Source organism: Pithys albifrons, chromosome 3 (assembly GCF_047495875.1).
Source record: "Pithys albifrons albifrons isolate INPA30051 chromosome 3, PitAlb_v1, whole genome shotgun sequence".
NCBI lineage: Eukaryota > Metazoa > Chordata > Aves > Passeriformes > Thamnophilidae > Pithys > Pithys albifrons.
In genome coordinates this window covers 34,829,419-34,845,252 of record NC_092460.1, presented here as the reverse complement: position 1 = coordinate 34,845,252, position 15,834 = coordinate 34,829,419, and the positions used below count along the sequence as shown (strand labels likewise).

General features: G+C 39.8%; 1 protein-coding gene across 2 annotated transcripts in view; it reads left to right on the top strand.

Moving 5' to 3' along the window:
* PDE3A (phosphodiesterase 3A) overlaps nucleotides 1-15,834 on the top strand; it is a 247,992-nt gene that overhangs the window by 143,444 nt on the left and 88,714 nt on the right. For both annotated transcript variants that reach the window (XM_071551345.1, XM_071551347.1), the window contains exon 2: nucleotides 14,560-14,610. In XM_071551345.1, the coding sequence (XP_071407446.1) occupies nucleotides 14,560-14,610 (51 nt within the window). The remainder of the gene's footprint in view (nucleotides 1-14,559; nucleotides 14,611-15,834) is intronic.

Here is a 15,834-nt window from a genome sequence, read left to right as displayed (position 1 = left end):
TTCAATACTAGTATTTATTTTTTCTCCCCTTCACAGTCCTGGTAGTTAAAAGCCTCCTTTGTCACTTAGAGGAAATGTCTTTTTTTTGTCTTTTTTTTTAAATTTTATTTTATTTTTTTCTACGATTCACATTTCAGAAAGTAAAATTACCAAGCAAACTTGAAATACTGTGAGAAATATTGTCACTTCAAGTAAAATCTTTCCAGCTGCAGCAAATCAGCAGGTGTGTCTTCTGTAAGCTACAGTAAGAGTATTTAGTGCTATCATCTTACAGAGGTTCCAAATGTTTTGACCTCATCAGTAGCTCTATGTGTGGGCACTACCTGTATTTCCAAAGACCTTTTCTTTATCTTGGGATTTAATATTGAGGAATATACTTGTAACATTACGCATGTGGAAGCTGAACCCCACTTTTTAGTCAGGGCCAACAAAATATGGCATTACAAGCAATAGCGAACCCTTATTCTCTTCTTTGACAAACCATTTCTCGACATCATGCTCCAGACTGTCTTTGGGAAGTCTACACCACAAATACTCTCTTTTTGTGGCTCCTTGGTGAGAGCTGAATCTCCTCCCATCAGACTGGCTCCTTGATCCACCTTGAACTTCCTGAGTTTCTCGTTAACCAGTGCGAGTGTTTAAACATGAACTGTCTTTCCCCAAAAACAAATGCAAATGCTGGTTGCAGGACCACACTATGTGTGTTGGGGGGAGCAGGGCGGATGTGTGGGAAGAAAAGTATCAGGTTAGGAAAACTATTTAGGATATATACATTTTTATTTATGTTCTATATTTAGATATGAGAAGGGAAGTTGTTTTTTTCCTCTTCTGTAGTTCTCTCAAGCTCATAAGGCATCTGTTTCTCAGCCTCTGTTGCTTTTGCCTGAACTGAGGTTGTTGGTGGCCCTGCTTCCCCTTCAAGGAGGCTTTGTCCTAATAAAGGGACCCATTGAGCAAGCCAAAGGCAAACAGCCACAGGCACCCAATGTTCAGAATCCAACCGCTTATCTCCTGGCAACAGACTTGTGGAATATGTGTCTTGGTACTAATAAAGTAGGTAAACTGCCACTATCTATGATTTCTCTTTCTGAAAAAAAAAAATGTGTGGAAAAATGGGAAGTGGAGGGGAGAAAATACTCTCCTATTCCTGGAGCTCTTGTGATGAACACTTTCATGTCAGAGATGCCTCACCCACCTCAATAATAATAAATCAGAAAGCTTTATGTTTTTTCTCCCATCTTTTTGTCTCATTATCCCTTGCTCTCACTGTTCATCTCTGCATCCAAGTGCAGAGCTGAAGTGGACTCAATGTATTTAAAGCTTGGGGAAGGTTCAGTCCATGTCTGGAGTATAGCTCTTAGTTTTTCACTTTGTTCAAGTCATCTTCTCTAGCTGAAGTTCTAACTGAGCAAAGAGGATTTTAGGATGTCTGAGTGTTCAGCCACAGATGCAGAAAAAAACCCTCTAAGTATTCTTTATCCTTTGAGTTTTTCTATCTTTCCTGTTTCAATTTAGCCTTTTTTTTTTAAAGGAAGTTTGTTGGTATGTGAAGCTTGTCCTCTTTCTGATATTTAAAGGGCTGAACAGTTCATATTCAGAAAGAGTGATAAGATCTCCTGGCAGCCAAAACCAAGAATAATTCTGTTCCCTGGTGTACGCCCTTGACTCCCCCAAAAAAGAACTTAAACATAAATAGTTGAACAAAACAAAGCCTATGGTCTGATCTTATGAACTGAAGATATTTACTTTCTATTCTCAGTTTTGCAGTACTGTGCTGGGTAAATGCCTCAACTATCTGTGAAATGGAGATAAATCAATTTTTGTCTCGGAAAGGTTCTGTCTGAGTTAACAAGTTTGTATGGTCGACTGGAAGTAAGTGCTTTAGGGGTAGTTGCTGCTAAGATTTCTTTGATTTGCAGCTGATAGATAATAGCAGGGAGAGACTCAAAACCATCTTACAAAGACTGAGACTGAATGTGTTTATCCATCTCTCCCAGAAGACCAGGCTGGTTCCCATGTATAAGAAGGAAAACAGAGGGCAACATCCAGGCTGATTGATGACAATGCTGCTAACATTAGGGCCTCAGGATTGAATCTGTAATCAATACAGATCTGGAGGTCTCCTATTTCATACTCAGAAAGCCAGATCTGCATGAGTACTTAGCACTTAGCAGTGCCTCTTTTTTTCTCCCTTTTTCTGTTTGGTTTGGTAGTTAGAAATATAAATACTTTTCAATTTGTATCCTCCTGGTTACAGTAAAGAGATGTATTTCTAGCATCTATTAAAATAACATTTCTGCTGAATCAAAATAGCATTTTTGCATAAGGTGAGAATAAGAAGATGACAAAAAAGTATTTGGGATGCAGTAAAAAGACTGAAATTACTTATTTAGAGCAAAAGTAAGGAACAGAGGATGTCATAATAAGATTAATAGATGGGAAAGCTCTTATTTCTGATGGAGTGATGAAAAGCTTGTCAATAAAAAGAGAAAATACTGCTTTTTTGATCAAATTTGCTCTCGAAGTATATTTCAGCAGCATGCAAAGACAGATCATGCAAGGAATAAAATTCTGCGTAAAAACAGAACCAATGGTGGAGGGGAAGTTCTTGCTCACATAAAAGAAAAGAAATTTCAGAATTTTATGTTTTGAATAGATGGAGTTTTTTTGACACACAACTTTTTCCTTTTTTTTTTAAGTACAGAAATGCTACTTAATTTTGTTGAAGCTGGTTTCTGAAAGGCAGTTTAACTGAACCAAAATTGAGGGCTTAAAACAGATGGAATGGGGCAGCTACATGTCTCACCTGTCCTGCTCTGCCTTTCTCCTTCTCACTCTAAAACACCTTCTGGTATATCCATTTACACTGTGATGCCCCTGAATAGCATATTTTCTGTGCATCCTTTACACCATGGTAGAAACTGTACCTTTTGTGGGCTCTGGTTTCGCGGTTAGCACTGTTGTGACACTATGGAAATATGACTTGGGTGACCACATGGAATTAAATGTTGGCAGACAGTGTTGCAAGGGAATGTATTTTATTATATCACTCTGAGACCACAACATGCATGGTTTTATTACTTTAAAAATAAAATCTGAGATGCAAAGCTTAAAAAGAGTCAGGCTGGTTTGAAAGGGAGGATTTCAAATCCTGTAAAAACATACAGCCATTGTGAAAAATCTGTCTTTACTCTGACTTCTAGAAATTACTTCTTTTAGGGTGGATGAATGTGGCTGATGATTTCCCCCTGCACAGTACAAGCCTGGTATTCGTCTTCCTAGATTTTCCCTGTTTATATCCAGCATCTCTGCAATCCAGATGGGGAAAAGCACATGTGACAGCATGTGTGTGTGATTTGGAGCAGCAGATGGGTGTGAATGACAAACTGTTGCCTGTGTAGGCACCTACTTAGAGATTACTCAGAGTCCTGCCTCTGTGCGTTGTTGTGCTGTTCCTGTGCACCTTTGTGGGAGAGGGAACTGTCAGGGCTCCTGCTTCTGAAGCTTTACCTGACTTGACAGGACTCCTGTGCAGGCATCCATATTTCAGTACCTTTCAGTACTGATGTTGTGATGTGCCTCCTGTCTAAGAATGCACAGACTGTGTTAAAAATTGTATATGGGGAAAAGCAAGGCAGGATTGACTTTATATTCAAACTCCCTAGTAAAGACAGATCTTGGTTTGGTGCCTTTTTGTTTCCCAAGAGGGCCTGTCATCTGGCATTTCTTGCCCTATTTGAGTTGCCTTTGCCTTTTCTGCTCTTGCTCTGAATGTGTTCTGCAAAAAGAGAAGAGAGATAGAAAGTGAAGTGCACTGAGAGAGGAGAGGCTGGTGTTTCTGTTGTGGTCCTGCATGCAGAGCTTTCGATATTCTCACTGCACAGGCATGATGTGATCAGCTAATACAGTGTGTCATGCAATGCCTGACAGCATGTCTGCAAGAAAATTGATACGATTTCCAGCAGCAGGGAAACTCATGCCCCAAATGTATTTTTGCATGCATTTCAGTTGGACTGTCACCTAAAATTGTAGGACAGGGAAGCCTAAAATTCACATGTAACTTGTTTCCTTGAACTCGGCCCTTTCAAGTCAGCAGGGTCACCAATGCTGCAGCCATGCCCACACAGGTATTGCCAGGTTAGGAATGCAAAAGGTTTGGTGTCTGAGTCATGGCAGTGATTTAAAATGCACAGATTCTGGAATTTCTCTATGTGTTAGTCCTGACAACTCTGCTGTGAGAGCTAAGTGGGGTGCTAAAAGAGAAGCACCAAAGTTTAGTGCCTGTGGTCCCATAAATTTGAGGTAGGTAATCAAATCCTGCTGCTATCTGGCTGAAACAAATATCCTGCGACCAGGAATTTGCATGTAAATGTCAGAGTGAAATTATTGTTGTGAATTTTTTGTGACAGTTGGATTTTTCCTTTATTTTAAATCATGTGGTTACAGGGATGAGTAGAAAAGGTTCCTAGTTTGCTGCTGGATAGACATCTGAGCCCCATGTGAGCGCCCTGGCGAGGACAGTTGGAGGAGATGCGGGAACTGGGCTGCTTGGGGATGGGGTGGGTGAAATGTGTCGTGCTGGAAGAAGATCACTGAACTGATTTAATTAGTTCTGTTTCAGAGGATTCATTTTTTCTCGGGTCACTGCTACATTCATCTATTTGCTTCCCCTCCACCCCTTAGCCCCAGACAAATGCAGGGTGATAATTAATTTGGCAGGTTGATTGAGATTGGGTGGCAGAGAGTGGAGTTTTCCTGGATGTGATGAAGCATTGCTGGTTGAGCTTAAAGTGAATAGTCTGAAATAGAAAGTAGTTAGTATAAAATCCCCCCAAGGGTGTGTTTAAACTGAATGTACTTTGAGTTTTGACATTGAGGTTTTTAGTAAGCTACCAGACTCTACAGTGTAACTTTAGGACATTTGCTAGCCGGAATCTAGCTGATGAAATGTCAGCGCTGTTGTTCTGCATTGTGAAACCTCAAAACTGGGAAAATGGGGTGTTAATGAAAGAAATAGCTTGTTTGTGTGGGTGTCAGGCTGAAAAAAGCAATGTTTTTTTTCTTTTCCAGGACAGTGGTGAAATCTGAGGCTTTACCTGGCCAGATTCAGTGCTGGTCTCATGGTGGAGAAGGCCCTGTGGGTCAGTCTGATTTGTGCACTAGCTTGAGGGAGCCCAAATTCTCTGTATCTTAAAATTTTCATTATTGAATCTAACTGTCCCTCAGTGTGCTACCATTAAAGTTAAAGCACGTTAGGAAACTGAGCTGCTGAAATTGTAAGAAATTACATTTCTGGCTTTCTGCCTCAAGATGTATTTTAGCCTCACCAGGGGCCGATTCCTGTAAACACTGTATTTTGTGTTTCACACCAGGTGAACATTAAGTTACCATATTAAAACAAGTAAAGTTTGGGGTTTTTCCTTTTCAGTAAGTTTGTATGGTATCACAAGAGACCTGACTAGTTCAAACTGCTGGATTCTGTTGCTTACAGAATTTTGGGGTGGCAATGGCATTTCAGCCTCTGACTTCTCTGACCAAGCAGTTGATATTGGGATGTTTTCTCTCGCTCTAGCTCTTTCCTTTTTGTGTCTCATTGCACTGGTGAGAGGTTTGAAGTTGGCATCTGTGACAACATGCCATCCTGAGTGCATGAGGGAAGTGCAATGGGGACACGTGTCCTTCCCCCTGCTGCCATGGCTCAGTTCCTTTTGGAGATGAACCACTTCTGAAGGTTAAATATCTGGTGAAACCTCCATGTTTACTGAGTCCTAAGTGATTCTTTTGCCAAGGCTGACAGTAAGGATGTCAATTTGATGATGTTTTGGATTTTTGTTTGGATTACTGTTTTTTTGTGTGTGAGGTAGACACTTTTCTACTGAGAACTGAATTGGAAAATTCCCATTTTTATGCTGACTACCAGAGAGTGGTCAGATATTTGATCGATGCACTTACTGAAGTAATTGGACTAAGTTGCTTGCCATATGACCCATCACATTCTGTGTTAATATTGTCAGTGATTACCTAAAATCAGAGAGTGACTGAAAAATCCCTTAAATGTTTACCTGCTTTTTCAGTGTGTTTTTAATTGCTATGCAAAAAGACATCCCCTGTATATTCAAGGGACTAATTTCTTTGGAAGCAGAGCCCCTGCTGCGTGCTGGTGACTAGCCCAAAAGAATGGGCATCGTCTTTGAGGTTTGTGCTAACAATAGAAAGTGCATATGAAACCTATGTGAAACTACACCCTCTGAAAAGAGGGAAAGTGAGAGAAAAACTATGCAGTAAAGAGAGAACAGTATTGGTAACATACATTACAGAGCAGATTGTCTTCTAGAGGTCTTTAGGCTCTTTTAAAAATACAAATAATAGGCTTTAGATATCTAAACATGCTCTGAGACTAAGCTGACTGTCTGCTGCAGTAGCTGGCTAGTTTATCAAGCCTGTGCCAGGCTCAATATTATGCCTGAGATTCTTAATGCATAATGATTCCCAATGGGGAAAAAAAGTAAATAAGCTTGCTGACTTTTTCTAGGAACTTAATTGCACCAGAATGGACTTGACTTTGAAATCCAAGAATTTCATGTGTGTACTGTGAATACCAAGAAAGGTTTAAATAGTAATTTCCTTCTTTTTAGCAATCTGCTTTTGTTCTTTTGTTTACTTGCTGTTATGTTTAGGAATCCTTAAATTGTTGTGTTGCCTTGGCATTCCCATGCTAAGAAATCTTATTCTGTAAGTTACTGTCTGTAAATTATGGGCATGACTAAGGTGGGAGGATATCCTAGTAGCTGTGCCCACATTTTTTTATCTCACCAGGATGAGTATTTTTCCCTAGGGCTTTGGTTTTCATGACTATGCTCAGAATGGGAAAGTGAGTACATAGAAAATTTGCTAGAACACTTTTGCTTGTGTAGTGCTATTACACCAGATCAATATGCTATTATTAATCTACCAGACCACCTTAAGGGGATAAGAAATCTATTATGAATAGTTTAATTGTTCTATTAATTTATTTTGAAAATCTTTTTAATATCTAGATTAAGATAGGATCATTAAAAGCCTTTTCTAAATAAATCTGCTCCACATCTGCAAGTAGCTCTTAGGGTGGCATCCATCCTTAAGGATCACTGAAGAATAAGAACAGCTTACCAAAAACCAAAACAAAAAGAGCAAAAAACCCACCATCATCACATCCTCTCCCCCACCCCCCAAAAAATCAGGTCTTTTTTGTATTTTACTACAGTTCTGCCTCCCAAACCTGTTAAAAATCCTGTTTGATATGTGAGAGATTAATAGGGACCTGAGAAATTCAACAGTAGGAGTGAAAATAATAGAATTCTGTATGGATTTGTTTTACTACTGTCATCTGTTTAAGTAGTTGTGACAAAAATTTTTATAAAACCAGATACAGGGTGTGGAGGTGGATATTCCTGTGCCTTTTCTTTTTCCCACCTACGATTTTTTTTATTTCACAATACCTTCATATTATCTAAAGCTAAACCTGCTCATTTTAAGGGATGGTGTGCAGCAAGCAGCACAACCCACTGCTGTCAGTTTGCTGTGTCATACGTCTTCCTGCCTCTTGCCCCTGTGTAGGGGAGCCAATATCTCTGAAGAAGTCAGATGCAGTTTATTGTCTGGAAATATTCTAAAAGGTCATATGCTGCCATGAGAAAGTCCTCCAAAATGTAGTCTCTCTCTTGCTGTCTCACGCAGCACCAAATATGACCTCATTCCTTTGGAACTGAGTCTCTGCTTAAGTACTTGGATGGTTTCTTTGCCTGCAGGACAGTCATTGCTGTTGTTTTTTGTGTTATCCTCTTGTGCTGCCATTACCATTTGCCTCCCCTTGGCCTTACCTCACCAAGTGCCCTATTTTCTTCATTCCTGCTGCCACAGGGTCTCCCTATCCTGCTCACCATATAAACAGTATCCTGCTATACAAGTTTTTTCCCCCATTGTGTGTAGCCTCTAGCAGTGCTGTGGTTTGTTGCTTAACCTCCCAGGTTCTGAGAGGGCTGGAGAGACCAAGGAGGCAGCTCCCTCTGGAATGTCCAGCTTCTTCAGGGTACTAGCTTCATGTTACCAGCATGGGGCTCATCCTGCAGGAAAGTTGTTCACTGCAGCTGATCTCCAGGCCTATGACTGTACCTCATTGCCGCTGCCTCCAGCTCAAAGTAAGGCCACGTTCCAAAGCATTTCTGCCTTTGCCTCAATTTAAAACTCTTATCTCTTCTTTCAGCTGTTGTCCACCAGCCCAGAAACCTTTGAAAGAACTTATTGGATTAGGAAGCAGCCAAATGGCTCTTACACAATCACCCCCAATTTATTCATTTAGTTAGTTTGTTACGATTGGTTATTTTGTTTTGCTCTTTTATTTTGTTTTTTCTTTAACCTGTCACAGACTGGGGGCTGGCCTTGGTAATTTGCAGGGCTCCAACACAGGAGCATTTGGGTGGAGAGTTTCCTCCCCACTAGTTGCACACCCAGCGTGCAGCTCACAGATATGGCTGAACTGCTTCTGACATCTCATGCTTTAGCTGACCCTGGGAGCTGGTGAGGGGTTGTGGAAAAGGGATTGTTTTTCCAAATCCTGGGGCACTTTGCTATCTATGTGTCAGCCTACCCATGCCTGTGTATGATCACTCTCACGGCACAGCAAGGAAGGTATTTCGGATGCTTTGGATGCCCACAGGACAAGCTGCAGCTGTGCCATTTGGTGGAGAAGGTGGTCAGTGCAACCACACAGTTCTGTTAGCAGGATCTGTCAATGCTGAATCTCAAGAGCTCCACCCTGCTCAGCTTCTCCTGCTAATGGTGTCCACACCAAAACTGCCCTCCCTAAATCCATCAAGTCAGTAAATCATCTCATTTATCTTGATTACCATGAAAATGCAGGGAGCAGTCTATCGAATAGAAGGAATCTTACTCAAAATAGCATGTGCAAAAACACCCTGTTAGTTTCTGTATGACCTGACTCCTGCATGTTTGTAAAAATAAATGTTTCTTCTAATATGTAATCAAGGAAATAATTTGTGCTCTTTTTTGTTACCAAAAAAGGAACTTATCAGGAACATTTTGTGCCTACATGCTGGTAACAAACAGTTTCTTATTACCAGTGGAAATATGATCCTGACTGAAGCATGGCTAATACCCAGTCAGTCAGTCAGTCAGTCAGAGGGTATCTATCATACTATGCCCCATTCAGCACAGGCTGTAAGGAGGCAGTGTCAAAGAACTCAACAGTGAGACACTGTTTCACATCCTCAACATGCCCATTCACCAGAATATCTTCTAAGAGGGAAGATGTTATGCTCATGTTTAAATACAGGCTCTGCTATTTTAGTGAAGGCTGAAACCGGGTGCCAGCCAGATTGGATACTCCTATCCAGCTCTTCTGGATGTTGATTCCCAAATCTAAGCAACTCTTAAAACTATTGGCTACCACCCAGTTAAATCTCATAATCTCATTGGTAATTAATTTTTGCTGCTACTAAATGCTCTATATCTTTGCTGGAGTGGCAAAAAAAGGCATTTCTTTAGGTTCTTAGCTGTTTGGAGGAGGTCAGGCTCCTCATGTATCACAGCCAGGTCTAAAGAGAGTATTGCATGATAGGTGTTTGGCTCCCAGTCACGGATAGGACAGGGGAGCAATTTCTCTCACTTTCCTGTGTTTTGCTTTCTGTTCGGAATCTGTTCATTCGGTAGAGAGAGCAGAACTTTCTTATGTTCAGTGTAATGGAATTGACACATCCAGCCACAGACCAAACTCTTTAAAGTCCAGGGCAAGGAGCCAGTGAGTTTGGGCAAGGTCCTGACATGTGCATTTGGACTATGTGATCTGCTGAAGTCTTTTTGAATCCCATTCATTAGCATATTAGTTATGGCTGATTTAACTCACTTTTGTGATCACCATCTAATTATTTTTATAACTATAAAAGTGTTGCGTATGTATAAATATGTAATAGACTATACTATGAATAGAATTAGAATAGACTTTGATTTAAAGTGTTTTATAAAGCACTAAGTATAACTATTTCATTAATCCTCTTAAGTGCTTTACCTTGGAAAGGTCTGCTCCTTCCCTCTAATGAAACTGTGGTGATTGTTAAATTTGCTTAGATAAAAAACCCATGTGATTTCAAAATGCTATTACATTCTGATACTGAGAATTCTCTTCCCTTCAAGGGAATATATGTAGGACTACACATATTTTAATACTGTGGGTTTTTCCTGACCTGTGCCCAACTGGGCAGGTCCTTATAATAAGATTATGCCTTTTCTATTTCTGTGACTGGTTGTGTGGGTTGGGTTTTTTGGCTGGTTTTGTTGGAGTTTTTTTTTGTCAGGGTTGTTTTTGTTGTTTTTTTTTCAGCCATTGCAGTTAGCAGTATTGCTGGGTCAAGGGTGCCAAAATCAAACACCTAGGCCAGAAAATGTTATTTAAGGGAAAAACAAGACCTAGAAACAGCTGAAAAGGTTTGAATTGTCATTCTTTACTTTTTATTTATTTAGATCTTCTACAATATGTGTGTGGGTCACATTTTTCTGCAGTTCTCTAATAGTGAGGAGGTTTAGAATTATGGTTTATGAATTTTAATGAAAGGCAAGATTCTTATGTAATCATATGCTAGGGCTTTAATTAAATAACCAAACAGGAGAACTGCATTTAGAAAGGCAACAGCTGAAGATGCTAATATTTCAATGTCTTTGTTCTGCTTTGATATGGATATCTCAGATATCTAATGTAGACAGTGCTTTATACCATTTAGTGTTACAACCACAAAGCCAAAAAACTTCATAGTGTTTATAACAGAAGCCTGAATTTTAGGGCAAAGGCTACCACCCAACATGTTCAAAGTGAGCTTAGCCCTCTTTCTTTTCTCTTATTCTGATGTGACTGTGATTTTGATAATGGTGTCTTTTCCACTCCGACCTCCTCTTCCACTGACAGTCCTCATGCTCAGCTGGGCTGGGGGAGTCTTTTCCCTGGACATCTGCAAGTCATTTATTAGGGTAGAACAAGCCAGGTGGCTTTAGTGAAGGCCATGTTTTTGTGCATTTGCTAACATGCAGGAGCTGTTCTTGTTCCTAAAAGCTGCTTTCATCTTTAAGTGTTAAAACTGTTGGAGCTGAGTTTCCAGGACAGTTTCAGCTTAAATGTAAAGTAGCTGCTTTCCTTCTGAGAGAGGCTGTACACATATAAGCTGTGGGGGAGTTTCATTTTGGTTTTATCCCTCCTTTCTTGCTGCTAGTGCACTTAGTCTTAGTTGTCTGGTCACTAAGAATGATAAATTTGATGCTGTGAGGCTGTTTACTGTCACTCTGGATCAAACCAATTCCAGAGAATTTTTAGAAGACATGATAGCCACAAACTTTTCTGTTAATGATAAACACAAATCTCCCTACTTCCAAACACTTTTTTGTGTCTGTATCTCTGTTTGCATGCATGCAGCAATTAAACGGTATGTAATTTTCTTTAGTATGTTATTTTCTTTTTTCATGATTTCAGAAAGTTGACTCACTCAAGTGGATTTAAGCACAATCTTTTTCTGAGATTTTTAGTTCATTTTTTGTTTGTTTTGTTTTGTTGGGGGTTTTTGTTGGGTTTTTTTAATACTATTTTCTTAATTTTTTGTTTTCTACAACACTCATGGAAATCGTGATTTCCAAACAGCCTAATAGGTCAGGAATACTCACTCCTTTTCTGCATATTGTACTCCAGCACTTATTGTTTGTCCATTCAAAAAAAAAAAAATCCTTCCCAGGATCAGAAGCAATTGAGCACAGTGTGGCTTGTTGAGCTAAAGGGTGTGATACCAAGGCAATGATCCCTCTGTAGGATGTTAACCTGGCAGAGCTTTTGTTACAACTGCTCTACCTGTTTGATTTGCTTTCTGTCTTAACGCTTGAGGCCTAAGTGTGATATCCTTTTTATTTCATTTTTTTATCCTTCACTCCTTTGTTACCATGGTCCTCTGCAGTTGTGCCAAGGACATTCTTGCATGATATAAGCCCTGTTTCTAGAGTATGAGGAAAAATAAATTTTAAAACCAAGCAAGATTTTATATAAATGGGAGGAAAAGGTTGGCTTCATATATCGGGAATTTTACTACCATGCATGAAAATGGCCTAAAATTGGTAATGTCTGTTATCATCCTAGAACTCTTCCTTTGCTTCCTTATGCTCATTGTTTCAACCTGTGACAGCTGTCGCAGCCTCAGGGTTAGCTCAGTAGAGCACCCTGGCCAGGGAAAGAGAACAATGGTGTGGAAGATGTTTTACATGAGGGAAAACAGATCTATCAGCAAAAATACAAACATGGCTGATTCCACAAAGGCACATTTATAGAGAAATTAAATTGAATGAGGGTTGTGTAATCTGCCATGAGGTGTTTGCTCACAAAACAGGGACAGAATAAGCATGATTGTTTCCAATGCTTTTCTCACTGGTTGCCTCACTGGGGACTTTGGACTCTCTTCTATAAGTGATGTTGATGGTTAGACACTGGGAAATGGAGCAAGGATGGGTTGTTATAGGCTTTGGACTCATTTTTCACTGTAACATTAGCTGCTGCTGCATATGCAGTCTGTGGAGCACCCCAGGATTGCACACACCAGATATTGGAACAGGATTAGAGATGGGGAAACAAAAGGCACCTGCAAGCTGGGGAGGAAGAGGAGCAGCAGATCAGAGCAGGAGCTGGCTATGGGGCTGAAAACTCTCTGTAGAGATGTGAAACAGCCAGCAGGAACAGGGAAGAGGAGGAGCAAACCATGCCTGAAGAATAAGAAATGTTTAAGAGGACTTGATTTGGGTTTGAGGATTGAATGGTGGTCATGAGTAACCACCCCAGCAAATGTCAGTCTGGTTTCCTAGGACTGGCTGGTCTAGGAGCATCCCTACATTTGGTGTGCCTGCTCTAATAGGAAAAATAACTCCAAGCTTGACCCTTGACTGTACTGCTTATTCTCGGTGGCAATAGTAGAGCAGCCCTTTGCTTTTCAATGAACTATGGATTCAGTGAGGGTAGGAGCATGCAAAATCTGGCAGCGAGATCTTATGCTACACTTGGTTTTGAAGGTGTGGTATGTGCTGCCAAATGTCTGTAGGGCCTGGAGAACTACAGTGATCATAGCCAGGCCTGTAACATTTATCCTTTTTTATTAACTGTGAAATAACAAGCATATTTTTTGTGCTAATTTCAGTGGTAGGAAGCTGTAGGTAAAGTTATCCTTTATCATGCTGGGAATCACAGGTGGTCAGACTCAAGCTAATTTAATTTTCCTTTAGCCAAGTAAATTAAGAAAGCAGGAGTTGCCTTCTCACAAGGCACAGGGGCTGAGGAGTAAAACTGAAGAGTTTTTCCTGGTCCAGCACAGCAGGAGCCTCAGAGGAAGCATAGGTATGAGGGTTTTGACAGAGACTCTGTGAAAATATAACCTTTGGTACATGCATCTCTTGGTAGTTTTTGTATGCAGTTATTTACTGAGAGGCCAGCTTTCATAAACAACAAATTTCAGTTTTGTACAGGAGTGAGCAAACATAACAGTATAGAGAAACAAACAGGGAAACCTGGTACAGCCAGTGTTTCCACCAACAGTATAGGGAAAAGGGAATAATTACACTAAAATGAGGGGGGCAGTCATGAGGCTGTATCAGGTAAAGAAAAATGATGTGACATTTCTGATATTTGATGCCTATCTGTGCATGTGGTTTGTTTCCAGTTAGGGAGGTAGATAGTTGTAAGTAATAACTTTAAAAGGAAGTGGCCTTTAGAAAAGGAAAGGGTACGTAGGAACAGGTGATGGAGAAGATTAAAAAAATCTCATCATATGAGATACATGGGTCTTTCTTCATTTTTCAAAGTACATTTAATCTCCTGTTCTGGGATGAGTGTTTTGAAAACATTTTCTGCAATAAGCATAGGCTGTAAATTTCCTCCTCTAACCTGGGAGAAGGCATTTCCTTTGGGAAAGAATGTTGGACAAAAGAGCAAGGAAATATTAATTAACTGTAAGTCGTTAAATGTCAGAAATACTCCCATCTTTTTATATTTGCATTAATCAATGCTGTGTGCATAGGAACAAAAGCTACACAGAAGAGATCTCTGAGTAGCAGTAAAAAAAAGCCATAATTCAGTGGTGAAACATATTTAAAGCTGTTGCTAACTATCGTGCCTGGTATAAAACATACACTGCTATTTAATCAAATGTCCCCTGGTTTTGGTAATTACCTTGTTGATATATCAGCTGTCCTTTTGCCAGATCAGCATTAATTGTTTGGCTAAAGCCTAATCTATGACAGTGGGAATTTTATTGGCATGAGCAGTGTCATGATGCTAAATGTGTTTTGGCTCTGAATATAAAGGTACAACGTGATAGTAACAACTCCCAAGTCTTCTCATCCTCATTATGAAGCTAAAGCTGTGTGAAATAAATGGTAAAACCAAACCTGTTTTTTCAAAGAAAATGTGTAATGGATATAAAAGCATGAATGTTTCAATTAAAGCTAATGAGTGCAATTTATCACTTACCTCTGCTTTTCTTTGGTTTTCAGCTCATGGGGAATTCTGAATGGGATCACAAACGAGGACCCAGGGGCTCACAGGTCAGTTGCTCAGCTTTTTGTGTTTGATTTTGGCTTTTGATAAATTTGAGGCATTCAAGCAACCTTTCCGTTTGAAGTTGGCAAAGTTGTTCATTTTGCCAATATTTGCAGGATTGATACAATGATAAAAAGCATAAAACCATGACAACTTTCATTAATATATATTTTGCACTGTAATCCAAATATATTATTCATACAGATCTGATATACACAACAGGAAGTTTCTTTAAGTAGCAGAAAGATGGATTAGATGTATTGAGAAAGCATTTCTTGCTCAACTGTCTCCATTAGGACGTAAAAGGGATGCAATTTCAAATAATATGTGTACATTTTGTGTTTGTTGGGTTGTTTTTTTTTTAAACCAAACAAACTTGTAAAACTTGGATGGCCCTCTAACCAGTAATCTTTTCCTTATTGAACAAGATGCTAGAACTGTGTGGGGAGGTGCAGGAAAGCCATGGCTTGCTCTTGACACATCCTTGAAAGGAAATTATGCTAATAGTGTAAATGGCATCACATTGATACATTTTTAAATTGTCTATAAATTTACAATTGCTGCAAATGAGACATTGCTACCAATACTGATGTTCAGAAATCTTCCTGCTTGTGTAAAGCACTCTTTCCCATCTAGTGCTGAAATTACATAAATTAGTGCTCTGGTATTTTGGACTTGTTTTTACTTCACGTGAAGGATTTTTATATTAATACCTTGTACAAATAACAATCCAGACATGCCATAGAAATGTTAAAAGATCTATATTACGGTAGGGAAAGAAAATTATAGAATCATAGAACAGTTTGTGTTGAAATGGACTTTAAGGATCATCTAATTCTAACACCCTGCCACAGGCGGGGACACCTGAACTAGGTTACTCCATCCAGCCTGGCCTTGAACACTTCCAGGGGCAGGGTATCTACAGCTTCTCTAGGAAACCTGATCCAGTGCCTCACCAGCCTCACAATGAAGAATTTCTTCCTAACATCTAAATGTGTTCTCTTTCAGTTTAAAGCAGAGAAATGGGACTTGAGAGAAGAGGTCACTCCTGGGCAGTGGTAGTGCAGCCTGTGCTGCCCAGGCAAGCAGCAAGGGGAGAGGAAGGAGAAGGAGGGCGATAAGTTTATGTTATTGGGACGCAACTGATTAATCTTCTATGATCTTTCAATTTGTACAGAGTAATGAAACAAGAGTGGGAAGATAGATCTTAGGAAGCCACCTTTTGTATG